Below are 14,740 nucleotides of genomic sequence, written 5' to 3'. Positions count from 1 at the left end.
CAATAAATTGAGCTTAGAGCACTGTTGTGTTCCTAAGGAAAACACCAGTCACATCTAAGAGTACAACTGGGCACAGTGCAGAGCCAGAAAGAACAGCTATCCAGGTACGACCAAGATGGGTCAGCACAGGCCAGTCCATTTTAGGACAAAGTATACTCCAAAAAAAATGGTATAGGGGTTGTGCATGCTGGTTTAGCAGATACAGAGCTAATTTGAGCACCACAGCTGCATCATGGTGTATTCATCCCTGAAATTAAACTACCATGAAGAGCTGCAGGCTGTAAATTTCAGGAAAGATTCAGACAGGTTTGAAACTCATTCATACAGATCAGCCGCTTCCCTGCTTTACACAGGGCGAGTTTGGCTTTCTTTGTGTAAAAACATTTTTCTGAAAGACAAAAGGTTAATTTTTCAGTAGATTCTTCAGGTAGTTTATGGTCATGAATTCCACGCCCTTAATTGCCTAGTCTTTATTGTCTTAATTGTCTTAATAACTCCAACAAAATAAACAAAAGAGGGAAAAAAAACCCACCAAAACCCAACCACATAATCAAAGCCAGTATACTAGCATGGAAAAACAGATCCGATGAGTTTGCAAAGCCCAAATTCACAGGCAGGCCCCGGGCAACCCAGAAGTTGACTTATTTCCCTTCTCAAGGACAAACTCTTCAGCTTCTCGTTGCCTTTTCTCATTTCTTCATAGATCTACCAAAGCAAAGGCAGTGACTCTACTGGGAGCAAGTGGCATTCAGCTCAGTGGATGAACAGAATAACTGGAGGCATATTTACTATTTTTACTTTCAGTAGCATAGGAAAAGGCACCTTTACTCCTATTTACCACCAAAGACAACCAATACTCAGCAGAAAAGTGAACTACAACAAGGCTGAGAACTATTCTGACAGAAAACCAGGGTAATGTAAATCCAGTGTAAGCCAGGAGGAAATTCATACAGAAATTTCAACTCTTGTTGAAATGCTAAAAAGGGATTATTTAAGTTGGCGTTGAGACCTCCAACCACATGGTTAAGTTCAACTCCCTTAAATTTAGCACTTAAGACTCTCCCAAATCCACTGATCTCAATATGAAATTGAGAATGTTGTATGAAAGTATAATTATACATAAATAAAGCATACATTAGTAGTTTCAAAGGTTTTTTGGAATCAGAGGAAAACTAGCATAGTTATAATCTGCCTCTCTCTCTGAAATTAGCAATAGCAGCTGCCCAAATGACTATCAGACAATCCAGAAAGCATTCAGCTGTTCCTCCAAAATAGGGACTGAGGCCTGGGGTTGGACAGAAACAAGCTGGGGTCAAGCAGAGGATGTGCCAAGCATTTCTGCACACTGTTGTTAATCAAATAGCACACAGCACATTTACAGCTTAGCTTCAGCCACAGACTCCATAGCACGGATGTGGACACTAGGAAGGCAGAACCAGGAGAGAGGCAGCTCCTTGCTGCAGTTGTCTTCATGGAATTTGATATTCAGATAGAAATCACCCGTGTAGAGGAAAAGAAGTGCTCCAAAGTACACATAGTCTTTGGTTGGCTTTACCTGCAACAGAGAACATGAAAATCAGTAAAATTAAGCAACAAAACAAAATAATTGCACTTTGCAATCCAGTAGCTTCTTAAATTATCACAAAGCACTTTAAAACATTCATAAATTAAACACCTCAAGATTGCCTTCCCACAAAAAGAAGTCAATTTCTTGTGCCTATTCTAGCCATGGTAAAATGGGATTATTGAAACTAAAATCCTGTGTTATTCTTTCGTGCAGCAATGCTGTGGCACAGCTCTAAACAGAAGATCTTCAGTAGTCACTGATCTCAAAGTAGATTTGGTTTAAGGCAAAAGCCTCCCATAATGTCCTGAATAATCAGGAGCATCTTCCCTCAGACTGCATTCATCAATACCTACATTAAAGGTCTAAATCGTGGCTGTGAACACTTGCTAAACACGTGGTTAAACACCAATTAACAACTTAGTGATAACTAAATTCACCTCCGATTATTATTCAGACATGATCTGACAGCAAATTCTAATCAGGAATCTTTAATATTCACTCTCACCAAAATAAATTTTAGCAAGACATATCCCCAAAACTGTGGGATTTTACCTGTCCAAATTAAACACTGCACTGTGTCTACGTTTATATATCTCCCCTTCATCACCAACCATTTATGATCCATTTCTTTATTACCAGTATCTTGCTCCACCATTTCAGCAAGGCACTCAAGTAATTTTTAACTTTATCAAACTTATCACAACTCAGCAAGAGCTACTGTTTGAATAAACATCTGATTCCACGAGATGTTACATCCGTTTTCAGAATGCCTAGAACTAGATTAAAGTTACTGTAGATACAAAGCACTGAACTGACACAAAGTCATACCACTGGACAGAATTTGTTTGAAAGACTGTGAAGAGACAATGTCAGCCCAGCAGAACAGACCCAATAAATGGCAACTGGTGCTCTTCAGTAGTGGTCTTCACTCTACCATCCTTCCACTTTCATTCTGCTCTCTGAACCCTGAATAATTACTCAAGATATCACTTAGCACCATCCCTGCTCTCCCAGGTGCCCACGTATTTTCTTTCTACTTGAATATTCATTGGTAATGGGCTTTCATTGGTGACCCCCAAACATTTCAGCACCCATCACAGCACAGAATCCAGAGCTGATTCCACCTGACTGTGACACAACCTGGTCAGCCAGGCTGAGACCCAAACCCAAACACAAACAGTACATCCAGAAGCACTGTGCTGCCCAGGTGTGCCCAACTTGCTTGGAATCAGGGGAAAAAATGTTTGCAAGGGACATCACTGGGAAATAAGTTGTTTGTTTCTGGATCCTTCTGTTCCAGGCTTTTTTGGACCTTCATTGCTGGGTCCTTTAGCCAGCAGGCATGTACTCCTTAGAGCCACCTGGGATATTAGGCTTCTTTGCTGCCTAAAATCCTTCTCCTACACCAAAGCCTGGCTTTTCACAAGCACTGGCATCATCAGAACTGGCAGAGCCCAGACTCCCTTTGGCTTTGGTGCTGATCACTTTTGCTGACCTACAGCAAACTTGTGTCAGCATCGTATCATCCTAGTGAGTAACGAGAGCAGTCACAGCTGCTGTCCTGACCCACGTCCTTGGCATCTCTCCTCCTCACTGGGTACAAGTGTGTGCCCTCTGGCACTGTGTCTGGACATGCAGAACATCAGACTCCCCTCCTGCTCCCCTCTCAAAAATAAGGCAGGCTTGGGCTGCCTGCCTTATTTTTGCCTAACTGGAACTGATGCATGCAGAGAAGGACAGTCAGGCACTAATGCAAGTGATGGGTGGAGGTGAGCAGCAAATGAAGCCCCCAGTCCATTTTTTCCTAATCTAGCTGCCCCGTGGAGAAATATCTGCTATAGCATTGATCATAGCTCTTGACAGGCAGAAAAGTTATGTCTTCAGGCACATCAGCATCAACACAATCTGTTTCAAGTTCTGCCTATGTGGTAGCAGTCCCTGCCTTTATGCCATGAGTCTATGCAGCACTCATCCTTTTCTTCATTGCCATTGGCAAGAATCAGCGAGGCAGGTAGTGGTACATGACCAGACCTGCTGTAGAAGGCCAGATCCAAGCTGACTGCACACAAGACTCATTTTGAGTAAATAATGCACATTTAGGTCTCTATGCAGTCCAGGTATCCAAGCTCTTACTACAGTAAGCAGATATTTAGTCAGTGCAGCTAGAGGAACTAACAGAATGATCTACTTGGCCAGCCGACAGTTGTTGAAACACAGGCATTTCATGACATTTTGGGATGAGCTAAGGTACTGTGATCAGTGAAAAAGTTTTGCTTTTCATTTTAACAAAGGAATTAGAGAATAGGTTTCATGGCTGCCAAAATAATCATCACTTTTTCAGTATATTTGCAACTCTGCTTTCAGCCAACATACACTACCTGCAAATTTTCAAACAGAATGCATAAAGTTGCAATGATAAACTCAACTCAAAAATCTGATCTCGTCTCTTTACTAGGTTTCTGTACGACCTCTCTTACCACAGAAAGATATCCCTTGCTTCACAATCATGCCTTATTCAAATCATTGTCTGAACAGTGGATTTGCTGCCCCAGGTGCAATGAGTCAATCATCACATACTCAGAAGAGACACTGCTTATTTATTTCAGGATTGCACAAACCTAGGTGCTCAGTGGTTTCTCACAGATCAAGTGCACACTCTGAACTATTTATCTGCACAATATTTACACACACATTACAAAATAGTGATTTTTCAGTCCGTTTTCCTCATGATGATTGGTTAGTGATTTTCATACAATTATAAGGGTTCGTAGACCTATGGTTTTATTGCCAAGCTGGCAGTACCCCAAAGTATGCAGATTAATTTTCCCTTTAAGGCCTATTGGCTCTGGGAAATCCCTTGATAAGGAAACAAAGTATGTATTCTTCTGATACCTAATACAGTGATAGCTTGGTTTGTTTAGAATCAGCCTTCAACAATGTCATCGCTTTTTGGCAGTACACACATTTGTGAAAAACTGTTTTCAAGGACAAAGAATAGGAGGAATAAAATTTCATCAAAAATTTCTGATGAACACCTCGAATACTCACTAAGAATTCTGACCACTGCTATTGAACAGGACTGATGCATTAGTTTCACAAAAACAAGGTCAAATATCACACTGGTGTTACGTTTTTGTTGCTCTTTTACATTTTAATAAAAATATTCAAGGATTTAAGAAGTTTTATTATTTATATTTTTTAACTGTATTATATATGCAGCCCAAGACAATTGCTTTTCACTCAGTGCAACCCAGGCAAGCCAAAAGGTTGGACACCCATGATGGAGGACACCTAATTTTAGGCAACCAAATCATATCCCTAGGATCTATGTTCAGCTGAGACAGGCTCCACACACAGCAGACTATACCTCTTTTGTCTAATGAGAATTCAGATAGTCAGCATCTATGGATACACCTCCTTGTTCAGATGTTTTAGTCTGGAAACTAATCTACCTAAATATCCATAAAACAGAATTATGCATTTGAGCCATCTGTTCAACAAAAGGACTAATCTGTAGGTGTCAGATGTAGAATGAAGTAAAATATTCCCTGGACTCCATTGGCCTTGGTGATTCAGTGGCCGTGAGGGGATGCCATAGGCCTTGCACAAATGTGTACACAAACTGGATATAACCCAACATTATAACCTGACATTCATCATCCAAGTGACTGCATGACTCAGCTAATTTGACAGAAACATAAAGATTGCATACTGATGCCTGATCCCAGCTGAATTTGTATTGTTGATTGGTCTAGCAGCACACGGGCCTGGCAGTCTCACCATCTTGTAGACTGCATGTTGTATGTTGTCTGGAAGGATGTTATACAGACATGGTTCCTAAGTCAAGCCACAGAGTCCAAAGATATTTTTCTAGAATTGCACCAAATCCTCTGCACGGAAACCATGCTTACACTCCAGGAAAACTTGATTCAAGAGAAAAATGTTCCTCCAAGACAGAAGAAAAATTAAGTTTCTAGCTCCATCCTAATCCTTCCCTGATTCAGGCTACCATGTGGGACTGATTCCTGAGAACTAACTACTAATTATTTATTCTGCTGTAGTACTGAGGGAACTCAGTCAGAGATTAGGGCACATGCCAGCTACTGTACACTGCCCCAAAGAGTTTACAGCGTGAGCAGAAGTGCCAAGAAAACTAATTTGTTCCAGATGGGCCACAGAGGACCTGCCAGAAGTGAGCAAATGTTTGTCATAGCTTCTAAGCTGATTCAAAATGACCATCTCTTAATGAATTTCTCCTCATCTTCCACTGAGCTACTGAGTGATAATACATCCAGGAATAAGTAAGATAAATAAAAAATAAAAAATAAAATAAAATAAAATAAAAACAAAATAAAATAAAATAAAATAAAGTAAAATAAAATAAAATAATAAAATAAAATAAACCTACTTGAGAACAGTAATGGCAAAAGCAGGAACAACTAGGAAAAATGAATTATTGGTAGTTATGGGAATCTCTGTAGCATATCATTTTTTTTGTTTTTAATTTGGAAAAAAGTGGCTCTGTCTGATCAATTCATTAGTCAAAACACTGGTAATAAATAAGAATTTTTAATAATAAAAGATTAATAATAAGAGTCCAGCTTTGTCCCTTTGCCTCCCGCTCCTTAGATATTTATAGACTGCACACTAAAAAATGTATACTATCTAAACGTTCACCAATGAAGTCAACTTTTAAATACAGGTAAGGTTAATCAAATAAAAGTTAATTTTAGAAATAAAGACTATGTAATTTAAAATGTATGAAAACATCTAAATATTCTCTGAAATTCTGAGCAAAAGACTTTGCTTTTTGAGGTAGCATATCCTAGCAGAGACTTTGGGGCACAAACACAGACTGCTGCTCTGTGGGAGCACAAAGAGATGAATAAACACTACCTCCAAGAGAAATTGTCTAATGTTAAGTGATAAGAATGTGAAAAACAAGATTTTGTGACTTCTGCCCTTGAAAAAAAATTGTTCATTCTGTGAAGCAGTGTATGTACACTACAAATTCCTGCATTCTTTGTCTTCCAAACAGATGCAGAAAATGGTTTGAAACTTTTTAGTCTGAAAATAACAAAAAAAAAAAAAAAAGTGATTTGTTGAGTGCTTAGGCATCAGGCTTTATAAGAAGTTAATACTTAGGAAAGCAGAGGGATGTTTTGTTTTGTTTTTATTTAGAGGTCACATTCAACTGAGCACTGATGCTGTTACTATTTCTCCGTCATCATGAGAACAGACCAAATTTTTAGGGTTTGAGAAGTATCTCTCTGTAATACCTGATGTTCCCACTTGTTCTTGACCACACACTACTGTTACGCCAAAGCACACACTAGTTCTTCATCCTCCCTCCCACCCGGCTCAGCAGTGCAATAAATCATGTCACCACCTCCTTGCTAGTGTCAGTGTAATGTCAGCCCAATTAGCTCAAACTGCTGATGAATGTAGTTTGAGATAAACTGGCCAACTTTGCACAATACTCACAGCATCTCTCCTGCAGAGGAGGGGAGCATCTTTCTGCAGAGGGGTAAAACTGGGAAATGGCAGCATTTCAAGGTACCTCCATTAGAAGAGGAAAATAATCATGTGCCAGCAACCTCAGTTTATTAAAAATAATGAGCATGTGTTTAATAGCTTCAAGAAGGGTAGCGTGGAGCTACACCAGCTGGGAATCTCATCCAAAGTTTCAGCTTTAATTTATAAGAAAGAGACACTGAATCTCTTTCATGTCATCCGTCTATGAGTTTCTTCAGCTTCTTTACCAGTGTCTGAGCTTCTGTCAAACATGGAGCATGAACACAATTGTGAGTATGTTCATTCCTCCCTGAAGCATCAAATGCATAAACCAGGACTTTATTCTTGTCCCCCAAACAGGTGCTGCTTTCAGAACTCTTTTTTCCATTACTGAATAAGTTATTACAGGGGATGAAAGGGCCTCTGACAGCATTAGATCCACTGCTTGAAGAACTTTCTACCATGATCAGGGCTCTATGCCTCAAAGAAATGTGACTAAGCATTTTCATTAGCAGCCTGTGCAGGCCAGGTATCAACACTACACAATTTGAAGTACAGCACTCCTTGTCTAGGAGTAAACATTCTCTTCATTTCCCTTTTTTGGATGAAAAGGAGGACAAATATCAGAAAACAACACCATTTTTTTACTTTCTAGGGACTGTGTTTACTGTAAAAATGTCTAAATACTGAATAGAGGGAATGTAACATATGAGGAGGCTGACTGGGCAGGCACAAGAGATATGACCCCATGACTTCTTGCCCATAGGAGACTCAATCAGAAGGTAAGAATGCATGCTGACGTCTTCCTTTTCCCTCATTAGCCCGGAGGGTCAGCCCTTCAGCAGCTGGATATCCACACACCGCCACTCACATTAAAAAATCCACATTGTCAGAAATGGAGTCAAAGAAAGCTGCCTCTTGATTCTTACTGTTGACATATCTCAATTATTCAGCTATGAATTAGCACCCATTAAAATTCAAGCTGATGGTTTATTCCACGCTCATTATCTTCTAGAAATATTTTCTTCCCGTGGTATGTAATTGAAAAATATGCACAGTGAATGTCCCCGTGGTTAACCTTTAATTTCTTTCTTACTAAATATTCGGTTTTGACAAGTACATTTTATTAGCAGTGTGAAGAGCTGACCTAAGGAAAAGTCCTAAGCACAATCCTAAGCAGCCACCTTTCCCCTCTTGCTTATAAGTTACCAAAAGTACTGCTTACTCCACTCTGCCATGTTGTTCTTTTTTTTTTTTTCATTCCTTTGATTTTTTTGTTGTTGCTGTTTTCTTGGGAAAGGATGCAAGAGAGGGGAGTTATATTCAGGAGTTATTTTCAGCATTTAGCTTCAGAAGCAAAAAACTCAGGAACATGGGAATTTCTAAATAACAATTTGAGAGAAAATTCAAAAACTCAATTATTTTAAACAGGGGCCTCTTTGTCCTATTTTAAGTGTGTTTTTTGTATTTCTTTTTTTTTTTAATTATTATTATTTTCATAGAAAAAATAAAGGTAAGAGACTAGCCATAATTCTGGTCATTAATGCTTAGAGGTTCTTTTTGTACTTCCATAGGATCTACCTAAAACTGATCTGATGATTTCCTTGTCTTAGCCTTGGGGGACTAATTCCCATGCACTGAAGAGAAAAAGTTATATAAAATCTATTAATGTGGGATGCACTGAATGGCTCAAGGGACAGGCAATATTTGTTACTCCCCGTTACTCATTCACATCTTGCCAAACATGGAGTGCCCAAAAGTTACTGCCTCCAACAGTTTGCTGGTGGCTTACACTACAGGCAATTACAGTCTTATACCATCTCAGAGAGATGATTCTACCTCCCCAAGCCTACAGCACTTTCAGCAATAGCTGCCATAATCATGGTATTTTCCAAGAATTAATCTGCATTATAAAGCACAAGTGAGCAATGAAACTCTTTTATGCAAATACACATCATCTAGAACAGTGATAACTTCGACAGAAAAACTTACACAATCAATATAGAAGGTGTTGGATCCCACAAAAGTGATGGCATCCTGCAGCTCATAGTTGTGCACCCCATTCTGGTAATCCTGGTAGGGTGTCATGGTGAGTGCAAAGGGTCCCACGCTGTGCTTGCTCCAGTTGGTTAGCTTCACCTGCAGTGGCACTGGGTCTCCCACTTTGCAGTCCACCACCACGTCACAATCACAAAGCTTTCCATCAACGAGGATATCTGTAAAGCAAGAAGATAATTTCACATTATGTTTGGCTCCTGCTTTGGAAATTGTATTGATTTTTAATTATGTCAAAACTTAGCAACAAAAAATAACCTAAATGAAAGCAAGAGTGCCTAACTGTTGGGTGGTCCAGGAGTTGGACTTAATGATCCTTTTGGGTCCCTTCCAACTCAGGATATTCTATGATTATATGATTCTATGACAGTTAACCTTAGGAAAAGGCAGTGCTGTATACAGTGGAACTGCAGGAAATGACTTGCAACAACCATAGCTGTTGAGAGAGTCAAGAAAAAAATGACTACACTGTACAAAGGCACCACAAGAAATCTTTTAACCAGCTCCATTTAACGACCTCCCCAGAAACCAAAGCCATGGTCAATTCTCATACTTTTCCTGCCCATCAGCAGCATGAGGTGAAGGGAATTCCAAACAGGAATCGTGAATACAAGTTGGGGCTGGATAGATCCAGGGCTAGATGTCTACACTCTCATGTTCCAGCCAGAAATAAATCTTCCTATATGGAGGTGACCTTTTGGAGCAGGAAAGACACTGCCAGAATTTGCGATGTAACACAAACATTATCATCCAGATAATAAGGAAGAAAAGGGATTTTAAAATTATACAGTGGTACTACAAGCTCGTTCACTCTCTGTGCTTTAATTCATTTTGAGATTTCTATTTTTAACTTTCTACTTTTATTTCCCTTACTGGGATAGCAGAAAAATATAGAGCCTCTAAATTGGTTACTGCTGGGACAATGACAGCTGAAGAGATGTGTCCACTAACCTTGCCATTTGCTTATACAGAACCAAAATGTTTCATTACTAACACACTATGAAATTGCTAGTCCAATTCCCTGCTCTGAAAGGGCTCCCAGTTGTGCAGTATTACTGTGTTTTTCAGATGAGGGTTATCTCCAATGCGCTATTAATATGGGAACATTTCTATTTGACTGTGGGTTCATGTTCATAGATAAGCAAAAGCCCTGGGCACATGTAAGAAAGCGTCCTCTCTGAATACCTATCCCCACAATCTCACATGCCCAGGAGGCATTTCCATCACTCCAGCTCCTCCTCCATCGCCTGCCTTATGACAGACAGCATATTATTCCTCTGCCAACAGCACCACATTTACATTAGTAATATCTCCTCTTCAAGAAAAGAAACTCTTTTTATGCTTCAGGAACTTTCAGACAGAAAAACATACCGAGGTGATTCATTTTATTTTTTTTTAAACTTACTTTTTGTTTTGTTGCCTTAGCAGAAAAACTACAAAATGATGCATGTTCTCATGATGCCCTTTAGCATGGCAAACTGAACAAGCTTCAGTATAGCAACTGAAGAAAAAGAACCAGTGCCAAAAAAAAGGTAGTTAGAAATGGACATTAACTCCAGAGGTGGGATTAGCAAAACTGAAAACTCCTCATTGACCAAAGCTGCCCCATGCAGCACTGCATCCTAGATCCAAGTGGCTCGGAAGAGGAAACCCCGCAGTGCTCAAGCTGTAGCCATCCAAATTCCATGCTGGTGTCCCAATTGGAATGGTCCCTGTGCCAAAACCCTCCCCTTTCCAAAGGAGATACTCAGTTTATGATGATGAAAAGGAAAAGGAGCTCGCAGCATCCACTGCATTTTAGGAAAGGGAGAGAAAAGCTAATTGGGGTTGGGCTTGTTTTCACGGAATCACAGAATTATTAAGGTTGGAGACAACCACTGAGATCATCCAGTGAAACTGTCTATCCACCACCATTGTCTGCTAAACCATGGCCTCAGTTGCAATAGCTCACCCTAACGCTGCAGGATCTCCTGCCCAATACGATTACACTGCATCTTGTGGTGTGTAATCTCTGAAATCCTGGAGGCAGATGGTGGTCGTAATGGCATCCCTTTACATGGTATACACTCCAAACTTAACTGACTTACTTTTTTTTAATCACAAAATTGTGTTCGAATGTGTACCCATAATCTTAGTGCTTCCCAAAGTTCAGTTGCTTCTTTCAAAAGCGATGCATTTAAACCAGTTCAAGAACTTAAATCAGTTTGTTTTCAAGCTTCTCCCTGCAAGGTGAGTGCTTTCATTTGAAAATACATCTCTTTTTGACTCGTTCCTCCAACCAGCAGGTCCCACATCTGTGAGAGTTCCCTGAACCAGCATGAGCCTTCAGAAACACTCAGCAAGCTAAGCAGATGAATCTGTGTTTTCAAGCTGTTCATCAACTTGCCTTTTAGCTTTAAAATTCAGTGCTCTGCTGTAGGAATTATAAATGAGCCCCTTGCCCTCTATCTCCACCTTTGTAGCTAATAATAGCTCAGAGCACTGCTTGTGCAAAAATAGAAAATCCAAACAAAAGGGAAGCAATTAAGCCTGACTCAACCAGATTAATTTTCGTTCATATACCTAAAAAAAGTAATAATAATAAAAAACGATCAATTCATTTAAGATTGATTTAAGAGTATGTGTGCACATGAGCTTGTGTACATACTGGGAGATTATTTCCTTCTCTCCCAGCACGCCCTTCCTTCTCACAGTACTGCAGCCAAGGAGCTCAATGAGATGTCAGATGAGAAAACACACATGGCTGGCGTGTAAAATACTATGGAAAGGAGTGTTTCAAAACAGTCTCCTTTCATCAGAGGGAACAGCTTGGTTTGACAGGCAGCTTCACTCCCTTCCTGACACAGAAAACATCTCATGGACCATACGGATTTGCTTTAATATTTTCATCCGTGAACAGAGGAAAAGCCATGTGCACAGGGTCCCATTTCTGCAGATTCAGCTCAGTAACACAGATGGCATGTAAAAGCTGAGACTGCTCACACCACTGCTGTGAGAGTGAATCATTACTGGCTTCAGCATGCAGGAGCTCTGAATCAGAAGAGACAGTCGCTCACACGGAAGACAGTGGTGGCCATATATCCAACTTCCCAAGACTCAGGCACTAGGCAAACACTACTTCAGTGTAATGAGTTCAGGGTAAACAACATAAATAAATCACATAGAAGAGGTGGGAGTTGAAACTCAGGCAGTCAGACACACACAAAAATCATAAAGAGGATCATAGAATCACACACTCATAGAACAGCTTGGGTTGGGCCTTACACACCATCCTGTTCAAACCTCCTGCTGGGTAGGTAGAAAAAGACCAAGCAATCTCCTTCTAATTAAAAGCAAATTTCTTTTAGATACTTCAAATTCTGCTTTTCCTTTTTTCTTTCTCCTTTTTCTATCTGTTTTTCCCCCCTTATTCTCTTTTTTCTCTTCTGCTTATTTACCTACACTCACTCTCTATGGGAATCATCCCTGGGTGTCAGCATTGCCCTGCAATGCCTGAAAGGTAGTGAAGAACAGAAAAGCCTTGCTTTATCACCGAGGGCTTTAACCAAGCCTTTAAGGATTTCTATGAACTCATTTTCCCATTGGAAAAAATGGATTCCATGGCCAACCTGATAGGCAATGCTTATTTCATAGAGTCACAGGGTGGCTTAGGTTGGAAGGGACCTTAAAGACTGTCCAGCTCCAACTCCCCTGCCAGCCACTAGGTTAGGCTGCCTGTTACTTATAGCACAAGAAGGGTGGGAGAGAACACTGTGAAAATAACACATCAGATTCTAAATGATATTTTCCCTTCAGGATCTCAAAATGCTCAAGAAAAAGGCACAAACATTCCTAAAGGGAAGACAGACTATTCCACAGGAAAAACATCATTTAGCATCACCTGCCAAGCACACTTCAGTTTACATCACCCAAAGGAGCAGCTTGGAAATGAATACCAAATACTATTAACATTTTGCTTTATTTACTCTGCTCATTTTAATACACATTAAGGAGTTCTTGCTACTTGGTCAAGTTTCCAAGTGAGTGCTTGGACTCATTGGCCCATTTGTATGATGAGAGTTCCAAGTCACAGCTAATTGCATTTCCGCACCCAACCCCCCACATGACACTATGCAAGTTTAATTTTGGAAAGCTGCACACAAATACATAGTCTCAATGGAAATGCATATTCCAGCACTGCTTACTCTCCTTCCTCAGGTTTGGGTTAATTTAAAAATAAAAACAGGCTGCAGAGGAAGGCAAGGTTGTGTTCATCTTTACACAAATAAATTCCCGTTAGATATTGGCTTTTACATTGGATACTGAATCCCAGCTGATGGAGATACACTAGCCTCTGCCATTCTCTGCAGAGGGAAACCTGGCTCAGGGGCATGGCATTGCACAGACAAATCCATGAACAAAACTCCAAGCAAGAGATGCCCAATAAATCTCACACAAGTGGTAGAAGAGATCTTCAAGCCCAGCAAAGGAAGCATTGCTTAGCTGTACTGTGACGAAATGGGGAATTTCAAGGCTTTTTTATGCTGTTGGAACTGTTCCAAAACACTATTTTTACTCATCCTGCTCAGGGAGATGTGATCTGAGGAGGAGGGAGAGGAGCGGTATCAGCACCAATGTCTCCAGGTAAAGTCCATTGGGCACTTTGATGGAGAAAAGCCAAAGACCATGAGCCCAGTGAAGTACTGCAGTGATCTCTCTGAGTGATTCAGTTATTCTGTGCTCGCCAAATCTAACATGCTGATTAAAATGTCTGCCCAGGCCAGCTTTGCTTCTATCTGTCCTAAAAGAGCAACAGAAACCTCAGTCACGCTGAGGAAGTTGGCAAGGAAGTTTAAAAAAAAAAAAGGCAAAAAGAAATTAAAATAAGCACAAAAGAATTCACTTAGAAATTGAACAATTCTGAAAACTGCTGATTGTATATGTGATACAGAAGGAGAAAACATCAAAATGGGTGTAAAAATGCTGTACTACTGCACAGTCTGCATGCGGAGCAAGCTGATCCTGCCTGCCTCCAAACGTATCAGGTCAGCAACACTTTCAGCTGCCTATTGTTTGGGGATCACTCAGATGCTTGGAGGATCTGGCAGAAAACAACTCTAAGACAACAAGCTCCCTGGTACACACCAGGGAAGTGGTGGAGTCACAGCTCCTGGAGGCGTTCAAGGGAAGGGTAGATGTGGCACTGACAGACATGGTTAGTGGGCATGGTGAGGGTTGGACTAGACGACCTTAGTGGTCTTTTTCAACCTTAATGATCCTATGACTCTATTCTATGATTCCTCCAGTAAACAAGCCAAAACACTGCTTCTGTTTCCCTTGCTCTTACTTGCAATCCCTTTCATGGACCAGTTCCTTTCCATTTTCCAAACCATTCATGCAAATTATTTACACATAGAGATACAGCATTGGTTACATTTGCTTGTCCATTATGAGGTCCTGCAGTATTTTCCGAGTTGAATACATCCATACAAAGGATATTTCTATGAATATAAAAACAGTGCTCACTGTGACTCTCACCGTGATAAAGCTGAACAGTTTTTTAATAACATCAGGGTCTTTTATCTGTTTGCATAAATTCTTCTGAATGCAGAAGAATTCTGCTCC

At 40.3% G+C, this 14,740-nt stretch overlaps 1 protein-coding gene across 1 annotated transcript in view; it reads right to left on the bottom strand.

The window, feature by feature from the left end:
* Nucleotides 1-602: 602 nt before the first annotated feature.
* TRAPPC9 (trafficking protein particle complex subunit 9) overlaps nt 603-14,740 on the bottom strand; it is a 453,429-nt gene continuing 439,291 nt past the window's right edge. The window contains exons 22-23 of the mRNA XM_065753627.1: nt 9,074-9,297; nt 603-1,555 (exon numbers count right to left, since the gene is read on the bottom strand). Of these exons, the coding sequence (XP_065609699.1) occupies nt 1,376-1,555; nt 9,074-9,297 (404 nt within the window). The 3' untranslated portion in view covers nt 603-1,375. The remainder of the gene's footprint in view (nt 1,556-9,073; nt 9,298-14,740) is intronic.

This window comes from Cyrtonyx montezumae, unplaced genomic scaffold, assembly GCF_038088225.1.
Source record: "Cyrtonyx montezumae isolate F1298 unplaced genomic scaffold, pur_monq_1.0 scaffold_8, whole genome shotgun sequence".
NCBI lineage: Eukaryota > Metazoa > Chordata > Aves > Galliformes > Odontophoridae > Cyrtonyx > Cyrtonyx montezumae.
The sequence above is the reverse complement of the archived record's forward strand: the minus strand, read 5'-3'. Positions and strand labels throughout refer to the sequence as shown.